Source organism: Ptychodera flava, chromosome 4, assembly GCF_041260155.1.
Source record: "Ptychodera flava strain L36383 chromosome 4, AS_Pfla_20210202, whole genome shotgun sequence".
Taxonomy (NCBI): domain Eukaryota; kingdom Metazoa; phylum Hemichordata; class Enteropneusta; family Ptychoderidae; genus Ptychodera; species Ptychodera flava.
The window spans coordinates 28,242,105-28,267,981 of NC_091931.1; the positions used below are offsets into that span (position 1 = coordinate 28,242,105).

General features: G+C 39.1%; 3 protein-coding genes across 4 annotated transcripts in view; 2 read left to right on the plus strand and 1 right to left on the minus strand.

The window, feature by feature from the left end:
* Nucleotides 1–25,877, minus strand: part of LOC139130482 (solute carrier family 13 member 1-like) — a 308,042-nt gene that overhangs the window by 208,059 nt on the left and 74,106 nt on the right. The gene's annotated exons all lie outside the window — the stretch shown is intronic.
* Nucleotides 1,035–9,340, plus strand: LOC139131373 (lactadherin-like). The gene is made up of 6 exons (XM_070697388.1): nucleotides 1,035–1,515; nucleotides 5,137–5,266; nucleotides 5,944–6,117; nucleotides 7,021–7,238; nucleotides 7,596–7,694; nucleotides 8,062–9,340. Exons 1-6 carry the CDS (start codon nucleotides 1,165–1,167, stop codon nucleotides 8,206–8,208), a joined length of 1,119 nt encoding a protein of 372 aa, XP_070553489.1. The 5' UTR covers nucleotides 1,035–1,164; the 3' UTR covers nucleotides 8,209–9,340.
* LOC139131374 (lactadherin-like) lies at nucleotides 9,380–20,988 on the plus strand. Of its 2 annotated transcripts, XR_011552114.1 has the most exons (7): nucleotides 9,380–9,879; nucleotides 14,214–14,343; nucleotides 15,723–15,896; nucleotides 18,056–18,273; nucleotides 18,516–18,614; nucleotides 18,893–20,728; nucleotides 20,761–20,988. XR_011552114.1 is itself a non-coding variant. In XM_070697389.1 (6 exons), the coding sequence occupies exons 1-6, from the start codon at nucleotides 9,529–9,531 to the stop codon at nucleotides 19,037–19,039; spliced, it is 1,119 nt and encodes a 372-aa protein (XP_070553490.1). In that variant the 5' UTR covers nucleotides 9,380–9,528; the 3' UTR covers nucleotides 19,040–20,988. The 2 variants fall into 2 exon arrangements, 1 of the variants encoding a protein (XP_070553490.1); XM_070697389.1 differs by having other exon boundaries at nucleotides 18,893–20,988.

Consider the following 25,877-nt stretch of genomic DNA (forward strand, 5'->3'; position numbering starts at 1 on the left):
AAATAATTGTTTATGTTTTTTGCCTTATCTGTCGTTTTCCGAAGATCATATGGTACTTACTTATTCAGTTGAACTTACGTTGAGGTGTAGCTTTCGGGTTTATCGCCGGGTACAACTTCCACATTGAGCCGTCCGTACGACCGGACTGGAGCGCTAGCCGAGACAGCAAACCCCCAATCCCCATTCAATTCTTTGGAATACCTACACAAGCTTTTGCGACTCCAAATTTCGATGCCTTCCGTGTTTCCGTGTCTGAATTAATCGCATCACCTTTTCATGAAAATGTCATGAGAGCACGGCATCGATCGCGACAGATCGATCTGTGCACGAAAGCGTCACGGCGAAGTGCAGGAAAAAGTTCCGGTTGATGACGTAGAACAAGGGTAACTCGGATTTCTTATCCGTCGTGTTCTACGTCACACAGGTGGCGAATCGGGTCAGTTCATGTGATAATATCATATAGTAGAGTGTGTTACCTTTATCAACACAATGCACTGTGTGCACTTTGCAATCTTGATGTTAACAAATGAATTTTTGTTCTGACTAAAGTGAGTTGTCAACATGTGCAGATTGTGTTGACACATTTAATACTAGGATTTTCGACGTTGTTTTGAGAACAGATCAATAAGGCGATTTTGACAGATAGAACAAAGATATTCCGTACCTATATCTTAAGTTACGGTTAAGAGAGTTCTAATTATGGTGTACCAGTTCCGCGAGATGGATGCTCGCAGAATATGAATAACCCAGTTGCTGCAACAAAAGTAAAGCTATAACTGATGTCTAACACCTCTGTTTTCAACCCTGTCAACTGCTTGTTATTTGTTCCTAAACTTTATACCAAAGTGTGTCATGTTAGGCTGGTTCAGTAGGACCGCCTGAGTTTGCAGCAGATCTTGTCGCTCCACCGAGGCACAGAGGAGACGAACTGGATCAACTTATTTGTAAATATCATTAATTATTCAAAAGTCTATGCAAAGATGGACTCCTTTGTACTACCTTTTATTGATCACACTGTAATCTACGTCATGCAGGCGTTCTACTGTATTGCCTTCTAGTTGGACAAAGCTAGTCTTGTTATCACTTGAAGATTGCTAAGAAAGCTAGCAGTCGTTGTAATTTGCTCCGACCAAACATCCACAGCAGGTTACTGGCCATGCAAGTATGTCACTTGTTACCTGTGTAACCATTGCGGCTTGCCTCATCTGGTCGGCCATCGGTAATCAAGAGGACGACTTCACCAACGTTAGGCTGTCTTGTCACCGGGCCTCTTACATGGTACCCGTCGAGAAACACGAGATCGGGTACATCTACCTTGGGGCAAACTACGAGAATGTGACCGCGAGGAGCCTTGGAGAGTGCGTCACGAAGTGCACGAAGCTCGACGCGTGCGAATCGGTGAACTTCTGGAAGCACGAGCGAATCTGCCAGATGAACGAAGGAACAGTTGCAGAAATGTCTGAATTCACTCTGTGGGACGGAGGTGTGTACAGAGAATTGGCGTCAACGCAGACGGTAAGCGCCAAAAAGCCCTGTATGACAGGATAATGGCATTCAGATTCAATTTTAATCAGAGATTCTCATTATTTCCATATATAATTCTCGTCATAGTAGGACGAGATTAAAAATTCTTCTTTATCTTAAAACATCAACTGTTTTTCTAAAATGGACAAAAATGTGTATGAAAAGGCAAGTTCGAAACGAAGTGAGATGCAAATCAACAACCAACAAATCCTAGCTGACAGTCAAGCAATTTACAATGTAATATATAGATTTTCTTTCAGATTTTGAGAAGGTAATTCTCTTTTTCTTGAAACTGAATCGCAAAGTCCGGTGACTTCTATATTTTTTATTGTCGCCCAGAGCATTGAAATTTGTCATCCATGCATAAAATTATGCAACAGCTCAGTAGTTATTCACTCACATCAGAAAATTGAAATCTACAACCCAAAACAAGCATGTTGGTAGTTCATGGGCAGAGATTTCGAGTAGTTGAAATTATACGAACGTATTTTATCTATTTTCTTTGACTCCTTTCACGACAAGTACGCAAGAGTCGGTGACGTCGACAGTTTTGTCATGTTTCGTTTGTTGTGTCTTCTTTATCTTGTTTGTTTCAAAGGAAGGTGGTGTCTTACGGTATAATGCGTCTTTAGGGCAGCTGTTTTCCGGACTCTATTCAACACGTTTCTGGTATGCTACTTTTTCAAGACTCAGGTTTTAGCCTGCAGAGTCGATAAAGTTTGTTTAAAGTCTTATTTTCAAAAATCGAAAATTTAGTTTGTTCGCTACAGTATTGTCGCTTTCATTTTGAATTTGAAATATTTGTAAAGAAATAAGGAGTTATTTCTCCAATGCCAGCCCATGAACGGTCTCTTGGTGTTTTATACTTGATCGCGGGACTTTATAATTCAATAAGATTTCATACAGGAAAGTTTACAAACTTTAAAACTTTTTGTCTCAAGGAGTGTGTTACCTTAGAACAATGATACATTAAGTCTTTAAGAAGGTAGTTACCAGATAGTAATGATGAAAGCAAGTCATATTCGGCTAATCAGGACGTACAATTGGAAGTTCGTCAGCTACCATTCGACATACGTAATCGTTTCCACGTCCACGATTCGCTCTAAATATGCCGTAGCTTTGTCCATTTCCGTTTTTTCTTTAATATTCTATAAATTTATCTTTACACGAAATACCAAAAGTTCTAACGGTTTCTTAATCTATATCTCGGTGTGTAAGCAATGGTCAAATGTCTCTATGGCGCAAACTCAGTGTCCAAACTTTATGAAGCTACGAACCTGTTACGAAGAAACCTAATGGAAGAAAAGGTGCATGATGTCTTTCACACTGATGCATTCGAGATCAATTTTATTGATCTGTTAGAGATTCTTCTTAAGCATCCAACATCAGAAAAATGTGTTTTCTTAGTTTTATCAGCCAAATACCAATACATTTCCAGAGTTGACCGTTACCTGTAATTCAAAAGTCTTCAAAGACATATCACACTTTTTTGGGGTGTTAAGCGGATGTTTGATTTTTGCGTATTTCAAAAATGTCCTTGCACCGTCTTCAATAATTGATGAGCTGAAGGGTGATCGACCTTTTTATTGCAAAATATACTTTGGGTGAACAAATGAGCATGCGCCATTTTGGCCGTCTCTTGAACTTTCTGATCTTACACCGTTATATCAATCCATTTCCAAAAACATTCGCAACTAAGCAATGTAAAATAAACTACAGAAATCCTGATGATGAGCTATATGTATGACACCATCGTAATGGTATCACGTAGTTTGAAAGGACACATAATACCTAATCTGATGCGTCGTATGCTAAGCGTGACATGACGCCTTGGCTTGTTTTCACCATAGACTCTGCTTTCGCCCAATCAGCATTCAGTAAAAAGGAAGATAACGTGTGTAGACAAATTAGGTCTGATATTCACACCATATACTTTGAGACTGGTAAATAAATATTTAATTATTTAAATGTTGGTTGCGTTATCAGCCGTTGTTCTCTCACCCAATTGACGATCAAGCATGCGCACGTCAGCGAACTTATGGACGATTGCACTGGACGGTATACAGCTTCTTATTGTTCCTCCAGTAAATGCAGTAAGGGCCTTGACATAAATGGGGGGGGGGGGTTTTGCAATTTTGGGTAGGATCACGTGTTTTTGGGAGGGCTTTTACAGTTTGTGCAAGCATTTGCGGGGGGGGGGGGGCGCTACTACTTTTCGTACAACGATTTTATGACGAAATATACCAAAATGTCCAACATATGCCTTTCCTATGCAAGAAATTTCCAGTCTAACTGTTGACAATATGTCATCAAGATGTACAATTTATTAATTTACATTTCACAACTATGTGTCACAAAATATTCCATATCGTACTTTTATATTTGTGGTGGCACATGTCCACAACTTCACCAAAAATGTCACAGAACGACACCATTTCAATAGCTAGATGTTTAGGTATCTACAACAGGAATGGAACACTCCCTCTTGACCCCTTTCGCGTCACAAGTATCCCTTTTTACTGCTTTGCGGAAAAGTTGAAATAGTAATTCATATTCTGGTTTAAGCTTATGCTGTTTTACAATATATTATAATATTAGTTTTTAAATAACCATAGCTAATTATTAATAATTGTTAGAAAATAATGATTATCAATTTTATATGTGTAATATGGCATTAAATGGAGACTGAGGAGGGTCATGACTTTTCTTGCCTCACATTGGGGGAAGGTTAATATTCTGATGCAAAAGTTTGAGGAAGGGTCACCATTTTCTATGCACCCAGTTTTTGAATCGCACCAGTCCTCCCAGTTCATACTGATTAGGTTCTTAGGTCGGTTAAAGATTATTGTTACTTGAACTTTTTGGCAAAGCTACAAAGGTGGTGATCCATTTTTGTATTATTATCACGAATAAGCAGAGTCTGACTATAGTTGCATTAGTTGATCACTTTGGAGTGGATCACTTAGGAGTGGATTTTACAAACTGTCCACAATAATAGAGGCATTACATAATACATATAGCGTAACGAAGCATTTCGACATGGTCAAAGAAGAAAACAAAAACCACTAAAATATGTCAGTAAAAATTCCCTTACAATAAAACAATTGCAGTATTTTCTTTGTCATCGAGATGGGGTATAACATTTACGCCTTTTCATCGTATTTTCACCCCATGTTTTATCACGACACTGTTCTGAAACTCTTTACGCATTGGACTCGTATATAGTATATATTAGTTGCCACAATTTCCAGAACAAATCCAAATTGGCTGAATGAGGAGCGACGATTTCGAGGGAAAAGTTCATTATTTTTTGGGGCATGATTACATTGAGCCTGATAAGCTTCAAAGCACAATAATATTTGTACACCTTTGCATTTAACGGATTCGTCAGCTTCCAACTGATTGCACTGTTTTTCTTTATTCAAATGTCATCATTGACGTTTAATGATATATGGATGGTACACTAATGCAATGTGTGGATGTCACTTTTCCATAAATATTGCACAAGCAGTACCCTTATGTGTCGACGTGGACAATAAACGTCGATGTTCAATACTGTTGTACAAATTTCAATCTTGTTAAATGTGTACAACATTTTCCTGTTTTGATCAGGATTCCCTTGGAGGTTGCAGAGATAACCCTTGCAAGAACGGAGCAACTTGCCACGAAATCTGTGACGGCAGTTCCCGGTACTACGAGTGTACATGTAGCGTGAGCTACGAAGGATACGACTGTGAGACAGGTAAGATGGTAAACCATCACCGTGACTGTAGGTGACTTACAAGGCCCTGCTTGCAAGAATAAAGAATCACGATTATAGGGATGTCCGCATACTTTGTTTTATAAGTTATACTAGTTAAAACTATCAAGTGTTGATATCCTTCTGAAATTTCTGGAACCTTCTCGTTCATGTTCCTGTTAACACAGTCTCCCATTGTCTATTTTAAATTGACTCGCCTTGCATGCGAATTCGTGGTAGTGTGAGACGTCTAAATGCGCTCACAAAATTGTTCGAATTGTGTAATACAAATGGCAAGGAGTGCACAATCTGGCCTAACTGTGCGATCCGAGAAGGAAATCGGAAAAATCAAATTGATCTGAGCATGACCTATATAGCCGCGTCATCTTCAGAGCTGACGTCAATGCCCGCGTCAATGCCACTTTCCCAAGAGTATTTTATGCTCAGGGTGAAGGAAGCTGCGTGGACTGTTGGAAAATACAACAAGTCAAAATAAAGTGAAACTGAAAAGCGTTACATCGATGGATGAAGAGCAATAGGTACTCTTTGGACGAGGTCATTTAGATGCCAGCGCAGGACAATGTTCCCTTTAGCTGTATTAAGTACTGAGGATGTTCCAAGAAAGTCAAAGTTCGTTTAGGATCCCGTTTTTATGTAAATTTTATAAATACATTTTGCAGCAAAATGTTACTCGCCAAGTGTGCCATCCAATGCACACATCAGTGGATCTTACTCATGGCCAGTGGCCAGTGGTACTCAGATACAGATACTCTGCAACGATTGGTACAACCTGGCTGGATCCAGTACGGTCACGTGTACTGCCGGGTCATGGAGCGCCACGCCGTCTTGTACCAGTAAGTGGACCAATAGACCCTTTCCGGCTACCCCACAATGCATTACTGCCGTACTTTGAATCTCAACACGCTCGCTTGAAACAAAGTTTGTTTGTTTGTTTGCTTGTTTGTTAGTGTGTATGTGATGTTGCATACATGTTTTGTTAAATTGTCCAGTAATATAGTTTATATTGCAAGAAAACAAAAGTTAGTGACCTTGTGTTTTGAGACGACGAATATATTAGCCTGTACAACATCAGCCATAAATGCCATAAATTAGTCATTCTAGTGAAATAGGCAATAATCATGGAACTGGTACGAGGACTATAGCAGACTTCTTGAGTAGGCCTTGCAACTAGCACATCCAATGTTATAAACATTTCGTCGTAATATTTTGCATGTTATGGCAAAACAAAGCAGTGGTCGCTTATTATTGTGATTTCCAGGTGAAATATCAATCCCAAATTGTTCTTAAGTTATGCATGGTCACTTTTTGCAGCAAAATATTAAACGGAACAATAAATGTGACTTTTTGTAACATTTTTGGTTTTTGTTCTGTAAAACAATTATACGTTTGTTTACTCTGCTACCTTAGATATTCAAGATACAAAAGTATTAGCCTTACAAACACAAGGCATCATATACACTAATGGAATCGTTTACGACAGATGTATATCTGGACGAGATTGCAACTGTCAAGAATAAGCTTAACGTTGGACATCACACGTATAACGGCTTGTGTTGCCATGGTAAACACTTAGTATTTCGTTGTCATACACGACATCAGGACGAAAGGAATGAAAAAATACATCAAAAGTGATACAGTTAATGGGGTTCGAAGCATCCAACTGTTAGGTAGTCTATCCATTGCTCGTCTTGCTCTCTGTAGTTTCATTTCTTCTAACACGTTTTCCTCCGCCACAGTGTGCAGCAGTGTTGCCGCGGGCTGCCAAAACTATAACATACCCAATTCCCAGATCACAGCCAGCAGCAACCACGACGGAAACCACATGTCGTACCAAGGTCGCCTATACTATCAGGGTGGAGGGTCCTGGGCTTGGTGCTCGAGGCATAATTCTGTCGGACAGTGGCTACAGGTCGACATTGGCTCAGCGAGAATGGTTACACAGGTGGCAACGCAGGTAAGAGCGACTGTAATAACGGCATCTGGTAGTTTGTGGCAACATATGCAAACATTTCAGTATTGTAATTAAAACACTGTAAATACCTATTACAATCTCGATTTCAGTTTGGTTTGACTTTTTGGCATTTAGTTTGATCTAAAACTAGATTTTGAACTTTTTTGACCGCACAGCACGTGTAATAAGCAATTTACCTCTCTATAGTTTGATTTTATGGCATTGGTAGACTAACAGTCTCCCTCTCTGTCTGTCTGTCTGTCTGTCTGTCTGTCTGTCTGTCTGTCTGTCTGTCTGTCTGTCTGTCTGTCTGTCTGTCTGTCTGTCTGTCTGTCTGTCTGTCTGTCTGTCTGTCTCTAGGGAAGAGGCGATGCAAACCAATGGGTCACGTCTTACAAGTTATACCACTATTACCCTAATGGTTGGACTTACGTAAAAGAAGACAACGGCCATGACAAGGTCTGTCATCATGATTAAGGATAATCTACTCGAATCAATAATCCAATCCAATAGTTGGAGTTAAAATGGAGTGAATTTCATTCCTATAATTGTAGAGGTTAACTGTTTATGAAGATCATAAAATATTAAAATTGGGCATGAAAATATTGAGATTAAATATTTGACGATAAGATTGTCGTTCCGGGCAAAAGTTAGAAGATGGTCTGGTCTTTTGTGCTCTTCTACTTACTGCCTTTAAAACTTCTTGATCAGGCTTGCCGTACATGTTACCGACCATGGATACCAACTCCACAGTACACAGCCAGTGGCAGGGGATCTTTGCCGCAAAATAACGTTACTAATTTTGTCACGTAATGTCATATTTCAGGTCTTCTCCGCCAACTGGGACAGGAATACTGTAGTTTACCAAACCTTGGGAACGAAGTCATACGTTGCTCGTTATACACGGTTTGTAGTTCAAGGGTGGTACGGCCACATGTCGATGAGAGTCGAGATGTATGCTTGTACTGGATAGACATGTTGAAGCTCTGGGGAGGAAGAGGCAGCCTTAACAATCACTGGAACCATTGACTGAATGCATCCGTTGAGAGTAAAGTAATACGACCATTTGGAGAACACTGTCAGGCGTCCACTTGACAGTGACTGACTTTCACTTTGTACACTGAATTTTGGATTGGATTTTATTTTGTCTCCATCCCATGAAGTAATAGAAAGGTATAAAGGTATTTACACAGAAATCGTCTACCTGTCCGTAGATTACAAGAAGCATGAAATTTAAGAAATAGATGATATTACTTTGTACTTGAATTAATTATTTGCTCTGTTTTAGCACTCTCTGCTTTTTGCATCGAGAAATGTAATTTCCAAAGAAGGGCATCTGTTATATATATATATATATATATATATATATATATATATATATATATATATATATATATATATATATATATATATATATATATATATATATATATATATACATACATACATAAATTCAGTCAATGTTGTTTTTAATTTGAATGAGACAGACATCGTACCGCAATGTGTATTTCTATATCTTTTTGTATTATATCACAAAGTGCATGTGTAATATTCATCAACACAATTCACTGTTCATACTTTGCAATCTTGTTGTTTACAAATGAATTTTTGTTCGGACTAAAAGCGAGTTGTCAACACATGAAGATTGTGCTCACCCTTTTAATACTAGGACTTTCGACATGATTTTTAGAACAGAACAATAAGGCGATTTTGACAGATAGAACAAAGATATTCGTATATAGATCTTAAGTTACAGTTAAGAGTACCGGTTCCGTGAGATGAATGCTCGCAGGAATATGGCTTCCCTAGCTGTGGCAAGAAAAATAAAGTTACATTCAAATGCCGAACGCCCCTGTATTCACCCCTGTCAACTGCTAGTTGTTTGTTCCTAAACTTTACACAAAAGTGTATCATGTCTAGCTGGTTCAGTAGGAGCTATAGTTTTCAGCAGATCTTTTGGTGTACAACTTCATATTTGACCCATTTGTAAAAGTTATTTAAAATTTGTAAACTTTAAGGATTGTATCGCTCCACCGAGGCACAGTGGAGACGAACGGGGTCGATTTCTTTATAAATATCATTAATTATTCAAAAGTCTATGAAAAGGTGGACTCCTTTGTAATACCTTTTTATTGATCACACTGTGTGACCTACGTCATACAGGGGTTCTACTGTGTTGTCTTCTTGTTGGATAAAGCTAGTTTGGTTATCACTTGAAGATTGCTCAGAAAGCTTGCAATCGGTGTAATTTGCTCCGACCAAACATCCACAGCAGGTTACTGGCTATGCAAGTATGTCACTTGTCACCTGTGTAACCATTGCGGCTTGCCTCATCTGGTCGGCCATCGGTAATCAAGAGGACGACTTCACCAACGTCAGGCTGTCTTGTCACCGGGCATCTTACATGGTACCCATCGAGAAACACGAGATCGGGTACATCTACCTCGGGGCAAACTACGAGAACGCGACGGCAAGGAGCCTTGGAGAGTGCGTCACGAAGTGCACGAAGCTCGACGCGTGCGAATCGGTGAACTTCTGGAAGCACGAGCTAATGTGCCAGATGAACGAAGGAACAGTTTCGGAAATGTCTGAATTCACTCTGTGGGACGGAGGTGTGTACAGAGAGTTGGCGTCAACGCAGACGGTAAGCGTTAAAAGGTCCCTCCCGTACTACTGAATAACGTTCATATGCAATATTCCTCAGAATGTTAAGGGATGAGAAAAAAGTCCATCTTAATTACCAATTATCTAAATATCCTGAATGAACATGTAATAATTAGTTGATGGATTCTTAATAAACTTCATTACATATGCAGTTCATATCATACAGCCACATCCGTAGAACTTCGCATTTATAGAAAAAGTAGTTCGCCTTTTCCTGACCTTATACATTGTAAAATGGTGTACTCAGAAGTTTTGTCGCCCTCTTGTGAGGTTTAGGCGATTCTGTTCGCCTCGCTAGTCGTTCAATCATATCAAAAACGTGGAATAGAGGATGCAGAAATATTAGCAATGATTTAGCTTATGTAATACGACGTGTATCTGTATCTTTACTATTATTCTTGACTCCTTTCACAATTAGTATGCGAGGAAAAGTGACTGTTTTGCGTTGTTTCGTTTTTTGTGTCTTCTTTAGTCTTGTTATTTCAAAGACAATTTTAAGGAAAAATTGCCTCGTGCACACTTTTTCGTACTTGTCTTGACTCGTTTTGAGGCCTGCCGAGAAAATAAATCGAAAATACAAGGTACGTCGGCCATTTTGAATAACGATATTTGATCAGTAAATGTTCGGTAGTTTGTCTCCATGTTCTCAAAACTTGCACAATATCACCTTCATTCTTATTCTCAACTTTGCATTGGTAATAACCAAACTTCTCGAATTAACACTTTTTTCGAGATTATTTTCGAGAGGTATTGCATGTAATGGTGATGAATGTCAAGTCAAATTTGGTTCTAATGACGTAGTCTTACAAAGTCTATATCTGTAGAGGCACACTTTACCTTCCGGCAACGCTGCATATCATTAACTTCGAGACTAGGGTAGTGAGACGGACGGATAAAGGACAAGATTAGACAGCAGAAGGAAAACCAAGCTTGTTAAGGCACAGAGAGAGAGAGAGAGAGAGAGAGAGAGAGAGAGAGAGAGAGAGAGAGAGAGAGAGAGAGAGAGAGAGAGAGAGAGAGACTTTCTTTATCAATGATATAACCTACTTGTACCGTAACGCTGTCTTTTTCTGTTCTTTCCTCTATATTTTCTAAATCTAACATAACATGACACACCAAATGTTCTAGCATGTTCTTTAGTAATTTACATGCGTGTATACTCTGTGGCTGATTATCCACTACGACACAATCTCGGTGTTCAAACTTTCAAAAACGTGACAATTAAGAAATCTAAGGAGGAACTACTAGTGTAAATCGTATCTTTACGCACACAAAACCGATTTTATTGATCTGTTTGCGAGCCCTCTGAATAATGCCACACTCAGGAAAATGTTTTTCTTGACATTATTCACTTCATTAGAAGACTTTTCCACAGTTGACATTCAGTAGTCTTTCAAAAATCATGCAACACTTTTTGGTGAGTGGGAATGTTTATATGCATTCTTAAATGACACTTGGATTGCCTTTTTAATTAATAATTGATGAAGAGCGAGCTAACTGACCTCTTTAGTGGTATATTTGCATGTGCAGATATTTTTAGACAGACAAATGAGAAGGCGCAATCAACAATCAACCTGACAATACTTAACTTCAGAGGGCGCACATGTAAATTTGTGTAAAGCATATGCACGAAGTGCGTCTTCTCCAGTGAAAACGGATACGGCGTGAGCTGAGCAACATGGGTTGTTTTCAGTAGAGACGAAGAATGGAAAATTGAGGCCTTGAAATTGGAAATATTAGAGCTAAAATAGGACAAACAGAGAAAATTGTACACTTCTCACTTAGTTCAAATCCGATCGCAGGACATCTCGTGAAACAGAGCATTCACATATTACTTTTATCTTTCTGAAGGCGTTCATATTTGGATTTTACCTACTTTAATTTCATACCCTGACGTTTGGAGCTAGAGTTACCCAAACAAACGTCAAGACTACGTTTTGCTTTGGCGACCGTCTCATTCTCAACTGGAAAATATTTCCAAATCTTTTTTGCGACTAGGAAAACTCAATACTGAGGCTCAATAAATATCAGCGTCATCAACATCGATGTACCGAGATAAAACCATGAGTTAATCGATGGAATAATTGGCATCCCTTAGATTGCGTTACTCAAAGAAAATATATTTGGAGTAAACATAAAGACGTGAAAGACAGGTCCACTTGACGTGCTTAATACCAGTAGATAAGACATTCACTTCAAGAAGCGAGTTTTGAAGAACAGTTCGACATTCCTAATTGACCAGTTGATAGTTATTACTTTGTCAATGTCAATGATGCGTCATATTTCATAGATGCATATGTATTTTTCAGTTTTACCTTTTTACCTGTTTACATATTAAACTTTAAATTCGAAATTTAAACTAATTAACTGCTTTTCAACATGAAAGCCAGGACAAAATCTTTCAACCTTGTTTTGTGAGTACTTCGGAGTAGTTCCGGCCCAGTCTGCTGGAGATATGTGTCAATGTATTACACTGCAGAGGATCACAACCAGTGTTTAGAAGTACGCATGATTAAATAGAAGCCTTATGGAAGAAAGAAAATTCTCACATTCTGACCTGGACGCTGGGAGTGTGGGATCGACGATGTGGAAAAATCGATCCCACACTCTCAGAAATTGTCCCACACTCTGAAGTAAATATTACACGAGCTCTGATTGGATGATAGACAGTCTGTTTCGTTCCACGCGCAAAATGTTATCCAATGGCACGACGAGTAACACACGGACCGGAACTACAAAGTAAGCGGGTCAGAGTACAGTGGCAGACGACAGAGTTGTCACGATTTTGGATAATGTTGAACGTGTCCAATGTGAATTTAACGCATTTTGTGGTCATGTGAGAAAAAGAATCTCACACACCAAGGACCTGGGATCAGATTTCTCACACTCGTTGGGGATATTTTGTCTCACACTCGCCTGCGGCTCGTGTGAGACAAAATATCCCCAACGAGTGTGAGAAATCTGATCCCAGGTCCTTGGGGGTGTGAAATTCTATGAATCACAGCAGCTTTCGAGTGAACATCTCGAGATCAATTTATCGAGTACGTCAAAGAATCGCATACACCGATAACACAGACAGAAACCTGAAATCTATCAGTTCTTTCCGGCGCCTCTCTCATATCTTATGCCTTAACTTGTGTGATAAAGAGAAAATATGTTATCCTTTGATAATCACTTTGTATTTTTGGAGATGGGTATGGTATACGTATTCAAATATTACAGATTCTCGATGGGCATGGTTTTTAATAATTGATTAATCGCGATGTCATTGACCTTTACTCCCTCAGCTGCTTCGTAATCAAGTACGTCGGCTGTCGAGCATTTTGGACGATTGCGCCTTTGCAGCACTATCTCTTGGTCATCCTGTAATGTGCAGTACTGATGTTAAAGCTTGAGAAACTTTAAAACATGGTATAGAAACTAGTGCTCCTTAGCCAACAAAGAACATATTCGCCTCCCAGTAGACCAGTCGAGCCAACAGCTGTATGGGGATATCACTTGAGATGTTAAGAATTGATTAATTATTTCTACTCGGATAACGATGACACAAAAAAGATCCCTGTAACACGATTGGAACTAATTTGGGATAATTGGATGATTAAGTAATGTCGATTTAATCTACAAATGTAATCTCGTCTGCTTTTTTTTTACATTATACAATTGTTTTTATGAGTAATTTGTAATATCGCAACATTCAGCTATACGGCACCTAACACTTTTGAGAAATTTGAAAAATATGAAAATCCAATTATCCCAAAATAGTTCCACTCGTGTTCTGTGCAACTGAGGCGCGAAATCAGTGAACTGCTTTGTGAACATGACCTCAAAAGTTTTCTTTTTGGACAACTGGACTGATAGACTGAAAGCTCTGTAGCTCGAGGATGCTCTCTACACTCCCCTAAAAAGGGCGGGGGGGGGGGGGGGGTTTGGGTAGAGAGCGCCTTGATCGACGAATCTTTGCGTCTACTGGGCTAACACCTCTCTCTAACACTATTTTACGAACATTTCGGTGCATCTATGAAACAGTAAAAAATAGGTTGCCGATACTGCCACGTTTCCATCTGTTTGTGAATGCATTCGATGGTTTTGAGAGACTCTAACTGGCTACCCCATATTTTTATTGGAATATCACCAAAAAATGTTTAGTAATTTAAGATGCTAACCAAAATGCATATTTTGAATGTCACATTTTCATTGATATTAATACCGTCATGTGTTGACACTGATCATCAACTTCCTGAACTTTGATGTGAAAAATTGTTTTCACAAATTCCTTTTGTTAATTTCGTAAACTATTTTTCCTGTTTTGATCAGGATTCCCTGGGAGGTTGCAAAGATAACCCTTGCAAGAACGGAGCAACTTGCCACGAAATCTGTGACGGCAGTTCACGGTACTACGAGTGCACATGTAGCGTGAGCTATGAAGGATATGACTGTGAGACAGGTAAGATCATTGTAAAGGTGTGCTACCGTCACAGTGACTGCAGATACAGTTTTAAATGCTCGAATCACATCCTGTTTGCAAAAATAAATAATAAATAAATAAATAAATAAATATATATATATATATATATATATATATATATATATATATATATATATACATATATATATCTTAGCATTTTCATTTCAGCTAATTATAATTTGCATATTTAATGAACTTTCCTAATTAGGGATTCTTATCTGAATTGACTCAACCAAAGTTGACGTAACTTGCTATGTATATTGTAGATACTATGATATAATATTACCAAACTCAGTTTTTGTTTTGTAAGATATATCATTACTAATGTGCACATTTAATGAACTTTCCTAATTAGGGACATATCTTGATTGACTTCATCAAAGCCGCGGCCGATGAAACCTTATATTTATATTGAAGAAATATGATAAAATATTAATGTCAGTTGTTAGCATTTTACGTCAACAAGTTACTAATTTGAATATTTAACCAACTTTCCAAATTAGGGATATTAGACTGGAAGGACTCTAAAATAGCTTATGGAACTTGCTATGTGAATTGATGAGACAATTATGTTGTATAAATGAAGATACTTTGCATTTTCATGTCAGCTAATTTATAATTTGTATATCTAATGAGCTTACAGTTTGGCATATGTATACGTAACTTTACAGCTCAAACGTAAATAATAATCAATCACAAAATAAAATGGAGCACTTTTGGGCCAAGTTGAAATACTTTTTTTCATAGCTTGAAGAACTTGAACAAAGACACACTTGCTATATTAAGTGGTGATACAATGACAGCAGTCAAATAAATTTAGCATTTTTACTTCAGCTAATTCCATATTTATATACTTAATGACCTTGTAAATTAATCTGTGGTGAAAATTGTTCATGATGTTGATTATAACACTTTTAATGAAGTTGCACACATGTGGCAAAACTTTAAATTCATAGACAACTGCAATATATACCGAAACACGGGAGCATTTTCAATTCATATGTGGTTAACATTTAGCTTGACAAAAATATAAGAATTTAAAATAACTTGATGTTCTCTCAATTGCAGAGCGATGTATTATACTGTTTGCATTTAATTCTGGCCTAAATTCGGAATATTGTCTCCTTTTTAAATGAGTTTTTTCTAGTTTTTTTAACTTGAGGCACCAGTGACTAAACACACATGATCATTGTTTGCATGTGAAAGGTCATTCTACATAATTCTGCTGTCGATTCTTTTCAATATCGACAAAGGGCAGTGCTCTCCCTGGCGGTTTCAGTTACTGAGTCACGTGATGTTTCGTGTCAAAGCTCGTTTAACATCTTATGCAAATTTTATGAACAACATTATTTTCACAGCCAAATGTTACTCGCCCAGTGTGCCATCCAATGCACATATCAGTGGATCTTATTCATGGCCGGTGGCCAGCGGTACTCAGATACAGATACTCTGCAATGATTGGTACAACCTGGCTGGATCCAGTACGGTCACGTGTACTGCCGGGTCGTGGAGCGCCACGCCGTCCTGCACCAGTAAGTAGACCAATGGTCTTTTTCCTTTTTATTCCACAATGCATTGCTGCGGCCGTTTAAACTCTTTACACGCACTTGAAACAAAATATTGTGCCTAAAACGTTTGGTGCCGGGGTGTCTTTCAATCACGTGACCACGTGACAGTCAATTTGGATAAACTCTTAAAATCGGTTATTACATTTCCCTGCACTAACGCTGCAGCATTTCCGGTCGAAATTGGCATGATAAAAAGGGGCAAATGATAATCTGCGAAATGGCGAAATGACGAAATGGCGAAATCACGATTTCGATTTTTTCCAAACGGCAAAATGAAGAAATAAAGAAACTATACATAGAGAAATTACCTGCCACCTAGAGTATGCTTTATAATCGTCTCCTACTGTTACAAGTACAACATTGCCTGTAAAACGCCATGTTGAACATCGCTGAAATTGGCCTCGGAATCAGAATCAGTCTCTAGTAACTGAACAAACAGCTGGCATATGTTTTTTTTCAAACTGACCAAAGTCATTTTCTGTCACATGAAAAGTATTTCGACCACAACAAGTTTATTACTGGCATGTGTTTTGCAGCATAAAGAAAAGGCACTTATTAGCGATGATACCATTGTCGGTTTAGTTTATTTGTTTGGCCGCCGTTTTATCGCATACTCCTGCCAAACTACGTGTACGCGTGCACGCTTGCGCAAAACATTTTTATCATGGTACAAGAGATCTAAGATATTGGGAAGGGGTGGTCAGAAACGGAAAAAATTCAGAACAGAAAGTTTGGGGAGCAATCTTCACACTACATTGCAAAATAAACAAAATATTTAGAACACAATGGAGTGAAATAAATCTGCAAGACTCAGAAAAATAATTTGCACATCTATTCTCATTTGAAAAAAATTAAAATTTGAAATTTTCAGTCGTACAAAATTTTTTTTCACAATCCGATCGTGACCATCCCCCTCCCAAGATCTAATGGTCTGTCCCTAAGCCTCGAGGTATAAGCTTACATAGTTTTGTGCACTGTCAACTTCCGGGTTCGCGATCGCGCGATTTCGCCGAATTTATCGGTCTTTCGGTGCTAAACTTCGATGTTGAGAATCAAAACATGTGCAGATTCACTGAATTTGACTTTATTCAGATGAAACTCAGCAGATTTTCTTATAAATTTCCAACCTGCACGGCATACACATGGGTTTTGGAATCCACCGTGCAGATTGCAGTGTGCACCCGGGTATTCGGCTTAACATCGATTATAAAGCATACTCTAGGTGGCAGGTAATTTCTCCATGTGTATTATTATTATTATTATTATTATTTATTTCTTAAAAAAGCGCACTACACTTCGTCTCAGTGCTCTGTACACAAACGATGAAAAGAATGAAAATAAAAGAAAATCAAAACATATCATTAAACACAGTAACATTCCTTAAAAAGATCAGTTTTCAACTGGCGCTTAAAGGATTGAACCGAACACTTTAAAATAGCATTGGTAAACGCTTGTTCATTTCATAATATTGGAGCAGCAACTGAAAAAGCACGGAAACCATAGTTTACAGTAGTGTTCCTCGTATCACGCCGAATTAACAATAATTTATCAGAGGAACGGAGAACACGTCGTTGAAACTGAATATCTATCAGTGACTTCAAATACTCTGGACATTTACCGGTTAGGATTTTGAAAGTGAGGAGAAGAATTTTAAACTTGAATCTTTCTTTTACCGGTAACCAATGCAAATCCATTAAAACAGGCGTGATGTGTTCACATTTCCATGTACGACTAATTAAGCGTGCAGCAGCATTTTGAACAGACTGCAATTTTTCAAGTTGGTATTTTTGAATCCCATACAGGAGACTATTACAATAGTCAAGTCGCGATGTCACAAAAGCATGTATAAGTTTTTCTGTGGATTTCTTGTCGATCAAACAACGAATTTTACCGATAGAATGTGTAAGCTTAGTATCTTTTTTCTTCATTTTGCAATTTGAAAAAAATCGTCATTTCGACATTTCGCCAATTCGCTATTTCGCAGAGTATCATTAGCCATAAAAAGGTGTCATGTCAATCTTCCAAAATCAACTCAGTGTTGATCCATTTCTCGTCTTGCTGCCACTTATCAACAGCAAACTTCAGTAGTTTCACTTTTCTGCTTCTTTTTACCTCCGCTACAGTGTGCAGCAGTGTTGCCGCGGGCTGCCAAAACTATAACATACCCAATTCCCAGATCACGGCCAGCAGCAACTACAATGGAAACCACATGTCGTACCAAGGTCGTCTATACTATCAGGGTGGAGGGTCCTGGGCTTGGTGCTCGGCGCACAATTCGGTTGGACAGTGGCTGCAGGTCGACATTGGCTCAGCCAGAATGGTTACACAAGTGGCAACGCAGGTAAGCGACTGTGGACACGGCATGTGGAAGTTTGTCTCCACATTTAAGAAACTTTCACCCCTGCCATCAAAATTGTTACCTGTTACCCTTTTGACTATTTAGTTTGATCGAACGCTTTATTTGAACAATGTCATTCCACATAAATCACGTACTCTTATTGATTTATAAAACTTTAGTTCATTCTCTCTCTCTCTCTCTCTCTCTCTCTCTCTCTCTCTCTCTCTCTCTCTCTCTCTCTGAAGGGAAGAGGTGATGGAAACCAATGGGTGACGTCTTACAAGTTATACCACTATTACCCTAATGGCTGGACATACGTAAAAGATGACAACGGCCACGACAAGGTTTGTAATCATAAGCATAATCTACAAGTATTAATAATCCAGTCCCAGAGGTGGAGTTCAAATGGAGTGAATTTCATTCCTATAATTCTAGAGGTTACCGCTTAATGAAATACTACAAATATAGGGCATTAAAATAATCAGACTAAATGTAATCGACGATAAGATGGTCGGTCGGGGCAAAAGATAGCAGTTAGTCTGGTTTTATGCGCTCTACTTTTTACTGTCTGTAGGGTCAAGTTTGTCGTACATCATATCTTCCACATGATACCATGTTTCAGGTCTTCTCCGCCAACTGGGACAGGAATACTGTAGTTTACCAAACCTTGGGAACGAAGTCATACGTTGCACGTTATACACGGTTTGTAGTTCAAGGATGGTACGGCCACATGTCGATGAGAGTCGAGATGTATGCTTGTACTGGATAGACATGTTGAAGCTCTGGGAGGAAGAGGCAGCCTTAACAATCACTGGAACCTCTGCATCCATAGAGAGTACTATGACCCTTTGCTGAACACTCTCAGGCGTCCACTTGATAGTGACTGTGCCTGGCGTCCACTTGTACTTCTAACACTGAACCTTGAATTGAAACCTGAGTCTCAATCCAATGAAGGAATAGAAAGGTGTTCATGTAGAAATTGTCTACCTGTATATAATTTGAATTAGACGGGCACCTTACTGAAATGTGTAATCCAACATCCGTTTTTTGATATTATATCACAAAGTACAATATTATGTTAGTTTTTCCAAAACAATTCACTGTGTACCCTTTGCAATCTTGATGTTGACGAATGAATTCTAGTTCGGATTAAAAGTGAGTTGTCAGCACAAGTAGATTGTGTTGACACGTTGGATACTGGGTTTTTCGACATGGTTTAGAGGGATGTACAAGAAGGCGGTTTGACAGATAGAACACAGATATTCGTAGATACACCGAACATTTTAGTTAACAAAGATTTAATCTTACAGTTGACAGAGAATTAATCATTTTCGTCAATGCCATGATCCAAAGCACTGCTGGATATATTGCTTGTATTAAAACTGTAATCCTATTTAGATGCGGAGAAAATATTAAAGATTTTTCAAAACCCTCGCACTAACTTGAAAGTAACGATGATAAGGCAATAAATACTAGAACATTGGTAAACGACCAGCAGCGAATAAAGTAATATATTAACGATGGGTTGAAACAACCAATATCAATTGATGTTAAAAGAAATGTACCAGTAACTTCGAGCTCTTAGTGTTTTTTGTGTTTGTGAGAAGAAAGAGCACATTTTGCTCCATCATTTTCACAACCTGCGTACTTTGCAGACGGTTCACTGGCATTGTACACAAGAAATGCGCGGCCTGAGAAGGCTGCCACTTGTTTGGAAGACCTGAAATCAATCTTAAGAAATAGACTTGGTAACAACATGCTACAAGGCACAACGAATATCGCCCTCAAGGTGTTTTTATTTTATGACCATGGCTATTGGAAAGCAGCTGGCCCTGAAGAGGTCAAATAGCTCAATCCCGACCCAACACGGTCAACGTATCACAGAGGAATACAGCAGAGATAGCAGAATTGGTAATGGTGCGAGATGATCCGGTTGAAACTACTGATCACATACCGGAGAGGTAAAGCAGATTGCCCCACAAAAGTAGTTCGTGATCTACGGCATTCTGATATGAGACAACAGCTGCGACTCTTGAAGACATTTCGTACCATTCTTCTGACAGTAGCGCGTTTTCTATTTCTTCGGCCTTTTAGAAAGTCTGGTATTCAGTGTGTAATCGTGGCAGGTACCTATACATAGATTTTGCTGTTCTTAATGACATGCAAAATAAGTCTTTTCAAATATTCAAGGTAAAAGAATGCGTGAAGTTTATCTGAAATTCGTTAAATGTTCAAATTTTTCACTCTACCAGTTGCACGTTGACTATTATTTCTTTGTCGCCCATGCACTTTTGAGAACCCAGAGAAGTGACCGTCAACCATTGCATATGTTGTTGTGTAACTACTAGCAGAAAACTGTACAATGGCATCAAAAACTTTACTCTGCACGATAAGTTTTATTCTGGAAATTTACGCGATGTAAAACACTTTTGCCAAGATTTTCCAGATAGATAGATAGGTAGATAGATAGATAGATAGATAGATAGATAGATAGATAGATAGATAGATAGATAGATAGATAGATAGATAGATAGATAGATAGGTAGGTAGATAGATAGGTACACATACATACATACATACATACATACATACATACATACATACATACATACATACATACATACATACATACATACATACATATCAGTGTGATGATACGTTTGATGATATATTTGATGATATATTTATGTAATACTGGAAGTGTATCAATATATAAGTTGTGTAAATAAATATATAAACTTCGACAACAAGCGCCTGATAATTAGCTTACTTTATCGGTTCACGGTCTGCGATTACTTCGCATAAAATTATATCACTTTCACGGATTTTAAGTGCGTATTAAAATTATAGTTTTGAGTTATCTGAAACCACTTTTTGTTCGCCACTCTGTCTGTCCCGAGTGAACAACAATGTGCGCTGGTTTTTGAAGCAGTACTAGTCGCAAGAGGGCGTAAGACTAACACTTGCGACCATTTTTGCCAACCGAGTAATATTGTACTTTTCGGTATTTGTTTATATACAGCCTAAGTCATTTTCAAGTTTTGCTAGGTTAACCGTGTTGTTACGGGTCCTTCATATGAATGTGCTTTTAATTATACAGACGTGGTTGACCAATATGGTGACGAACAAGCCTATTATCTCAAGATCTCTTCATAGCCTGCGCCTGTACGTGGAGATCAAGTACATTATTTTGTATTAAGTCATTGTGGCAGGAAGGTCATGGCGTATAAATGTCTGGTTCACGTAGCGTGACATGGAACCAACATATCTCATTGACTGAGACATACTTACACGCTTTTTGGCAGATATCTGCAACATTGGAAACATGAGATACATGTAGACATTTTATCAGAGAGCTAACAAAACAAAATTTCTGAATGTACACCTTTAACCGAGAAAAAAATGAGATTTTTATCAAGTTTCAAGTTCGAGGTTTGGGATAATAATATCTTATATGTGCACATGAAGGTGTATGTATGTATGTATGTATGTATGTATGTATGTATGTATGTATGTATGTATGTATGTATGTATGTATGTATGTATGTAGGTACGTAGGTACGTAGGTACGTAGGTAGGTACGTAGGTACGTAGGTACGTATGTATGTATGTATGTATGTATGTATGTATGTATGTATGTATGTATGTATGTATGTATGCGTGTGTGCGTGCGTGTGTATGTATGTGTGTATGTATGTATGTATGTATGTATGTATATATAAGCTTATATATAAGCTTATATATATATATATATATATATATATATATATATATATATATATATATATATATATATATATATATATATATATATACGTACAGAGATACTTATGAATTCAAGTAGTGGTATCGTCAGAATTCTGTTCTGTAACAATCGTTACAGCTATTGCAGGCGTTGTCGGTGCAGAGGTATCATTAACTTGTTTCTGTCCATATGACTGAATGGAACTTTGCTTTTGATCTCTGCATTTAGTTCTCGGTTTCAGGTTAATAGTCATCGGCTGTGTCCTTAAAACCCGAACATCGACATTCGACTCCGATCGCGATCTTTTCCGTTTTGGTCGTGGGGAGTTATACTTTTCCGACTCTTCGCTTTGTTCATAGAACACATTGCTGGGTATCATGTTTGATTGCATGCACAAACAGCTCGCCGTCAGACTCTCATCCGCAAGGAGGTTGTTTGCCTGAAAAACTGATGACGATCCCAAGTCTGACCTCTCAACTGTCCTTGGGCGTCTCTCCTCGCATTCCCCTACACCGTACGCTGGCTTCGGAACGTCAAGAAATTGGCCCGTCGTTGTGAACCTGGGTGTTCTCCATGCCATAGCTTCTGTTTTGTATCCTGGCAGCGATCCTGATCGCGTAACCCGCGATCTCTTCGTAACGTCGTCGCCGCTGTCCAAGCTCTGACTCGTGCTACCCGCACTGAAAGACGACACCCCGCCAATGCTCGGTACGCGAGTGGACCGGGTCCGACAATCGCTAGTCAGTGATGACGCCGTAGAACTTGACCGCGACCTCCACGTCGGAATGTTCGCAGCACTCATTCGCCGGCTTATTGTCTCGATTTCCTCCACTCGGTTGGTTCTTAGGTGTTTGCGGAGTAGCTTGCCACAGAGTCGTCCAATGGCCGAGCGAAATTTCCGATTCGCAAAGCCGTAAATGAGAGGGTTCAGAGATGATGACATCACGGCCATCCACGTAGCTATCGTAGCGGCCGAAGCATTCCCCGTACCGCCAGCGTCCTGCATAAGCTTCGCTATCATATGGTAAATGTTAACGAGAACATACGGCATCCAACAGATAAGGAAAACAGATATCACGAGACACAAGCGTCGTGTGGCTCTAGACTTCGATCGAAAAAGAGAGCTGGTGTTTTGGTCGATCGCACCGGTACCAATACTTGTAACGGACATGTTATCATTTCCCTCCGTTGCATTTGTGATGTCATCAGACGTTGGGGTGATGATGTTATCCCTGGCGGACGCCGCTGAGGTTCCTCCGGCGGAGGGCGCCGGGGGGAGACTGTGTCGACTTCCTCCCAATTGGATGTGCACATCACTTATTCTTCGGGCGTGTTGCCTAGCAACCCGCAGTATCCTCCCATAGCAAACCAGTAAGACGATGATAGGAAAGACAAAACAGGTGGCGAGGATGAAGAGTGTAAAACTCGGGCTAACGGTCCAGTCAACGGAGCATGCAAATCTGGCTGGAATGTAATCGTACCTACCCCAGCCAAATACCGGGCAACAGCTGCAGACCAAAGCTTGTAGCCAGGTCCAGACCAGTATGGCGATGGCTCGGCGTCGATGCTCCGACGAGGCGTAATACAGGCAGTTGATGATGGCGGAGTAGCGATCCATCGCTATGGCAACCAGCGAGATGACGGAATTGATAAAGCATAACACCGTCAAGAAAGCAAGTATTTGACAGCAGATCTGAAATGTAAAAACAAGAAAGAGTGAAAAGGAGATCTCGAACACAAAGTCATATGGTATGTTTCTCTCAAGGAGCGCGCAGTCATCATTGCCGGGATGGGCTGGCAAAATCCATCGGGGGGGGGGGGGGGGAGGTTCATCTGAAACAGCAATCTGATTAAAATCAGATGTAGAGTACGGCGACGTCTCTGTACTTGCGCGGTATTCTTTTGCTGTCGCCTCTCACTACAAAAAAAAAATTACCATCAACAAAATACCATCAAAAAACTAAAATTGGCATGCGTATAAAAGCATCTGTTGACTGTGGAGAGAAAATGTACGCAATCATATTGTTATGTAGGTCATTCCCCCACACTCATCATGACCTGAGTTCAATTAGTCTAGAACATTCTCAAGGTCACTGCCCTGATGACCTCACAACCTTGAATTCAATTAGTCATGTTTGGAATGTTCTGGAAAGTTGATTAGTTGTGTAAGGGAGATAATTTTAGAACAGTAATTAGCATGTCAATAAAAGTTCTAGATTGTTCTTATATGCCTTTATAAAAGGGACGTGCACAGCTTCCAGTCAGACTTGTGGGATCGTGTCTCTTGTGTGTTACTAAACTCCAGCAGTAGTCATTCTCAAGACTTTTCAAGACCTTCACTGCCAACGCTGGATTTATACTGTGGACTTTGTGCAACTTCAAGCCTGCAAGCCAAAGGACTGTTCATTCATCCGACTGACTGTTACAACTCTGAGACTGGAGCTTTGCCGTCCCAGCTGAGATAAGTAGTCTGTACACTTTTAAAGCTTGTACTCTATCCCTGACTTGGCAATTAGTTTTATTTTCGTAATAAATTTTGTTTAAACGTTAACTGCTGAGTTCACCCTTTTGTTCGTTTTCTCTGCACGTAACAAAATTGGGGGCTTGTCCGGGATACGAATATTTTGAGCCGTTTGACAACATTTTGACAGCTTTTCAAAACTACTATATACTGTGAACTCAGCGAAATTTAATCATGGCGGAATTTAAGCCAGACGAATTTATGGATGACCTTGATCAGGACACATTTAATTCCCTCAGAAAAGACAACCTCATAGCACTGGCAAATTTCCTTAAAGTAGATGTCGAAAGATGTATGCGCAAGCGAGAAATACAGTTCAAGATTGCAAAACATTTAGTTGATTCTGGCCATGTTGAGGAGTCTGCCTTAAAAGATTATGAACCTGAGTCTTCCTTTGAACTCAGAAAATTAGAGTTAGAAATACAGGCAGATTTGGCACGTGAAAAGTTAGCAATGGAAGAAAGACAGAAAGAAAAAGAAAGGCAGGAAAGATTAGAAATGGAAGAAAGACAGAGAGAAAAAGAATTGCGATTAGAAGAACAGCGATTGCAGGTAGAAATAAAACGTTTAGAGCTTGGACAGTCAGGAAAATTCTTCCCTTCAGACAAGTTTGACATCACTAAGCATTTCAGGTTAGTTCCCCCTTTCCAAGAAAAGGATGTTGATAAATATTTCCTTCATTTTGAGAAAATTGCTCAGAGTCTGAATTGGCCTAAGGAGTCCTGGTCTATGCTTTTGCAGAGTGCTTTGGTGGGTAAAGCCAGAGAAATTTACATTCAGTGTCAGTAGAGCAGGCTTCAAATTATGATTCTGTGAAGGAATTAATTCTCAAGGGTATGAGTTGGTGCCTGAAGCTTACCGTCAGAAATTTAGGGATTGTGAGAAGGTGAAAGATCAAACTTACGTTGAATTTGCTCGAACAAAAGAACAACTGTTTGATCGTTGGTGTTCTTCTGAAAAGGTCAGTCAGAATTATGACAAATTACGACAACTTGTTTTGATTGAGGAATTTAAAAGGTGCATCCGGAGTGACATCAAGACGTTTATCAATGAACAAAAGGCAGATACATTAGAGGTTGCTGCACGTTTGGCCGATGATTATTCATTGACTCACAAATCTTCATTTCTCAGCAAACCATCCCAGTCCTTTTCATACAGAAACAATGCAGGTAAATTTAACTCGTCCTTTTCATCCAAGAATTTTTCAAAGGAGAGTAGAAAATCAAATGACAACAGTTCACAAAATTCAAGTAACACTTCCACATCATCAAATCCCAAGTCTCAATCTCCTTCTGACAAACAGTTCGGTACACTTTCTTGTAATTATTGCAAGAAAGACGG

Bases quoted from the DNA above. Each gene is read 5' to 3' on its own strand.
- LOC139131373 (XM_070697388.1), top strand. From the start codon at position 1,165: ATGTCACTTGTTACCTGTGTAACCATTGCGGCTTGCCTCATCTGGTCG. The intron at 1,516-5,136 runs GTAAGCGCCAAA...TGTTTTGATCAG, and splicing joins AATTGGCGTCAACGCAGACG to GATTCCCTTGGAGGTTGCAG. The intron at 7,239-7,595 runs GTAAGAGCGACT...GTCTGTCTCTAG, and splicing joins TTACACAGGTGGCAACGCAG to GGAAGAGGCGATGCAAACCA.
- LOC139131374 (XM_070697389.1), top strand. From the start codon at position 9,529: ATGTCACTTGTCACCTGTGTAACCATTGCGGCTTGCCTCATCTGGTCG. The intron at 14,344-15,722 runs GTAAGATCATTG...TTATTTTCACAG, and splicing joins AGGATATGACTGTGAGACAG to CCAAATGTTACTCGCCCAGT. The intron at 18,615-18,892 runs GTTTGTAATCAT...ACCATGTTTCAG, and splicing joins ATGACAACGGCCACGACAAG to GTCTTCTCCGCCAACTGGGA.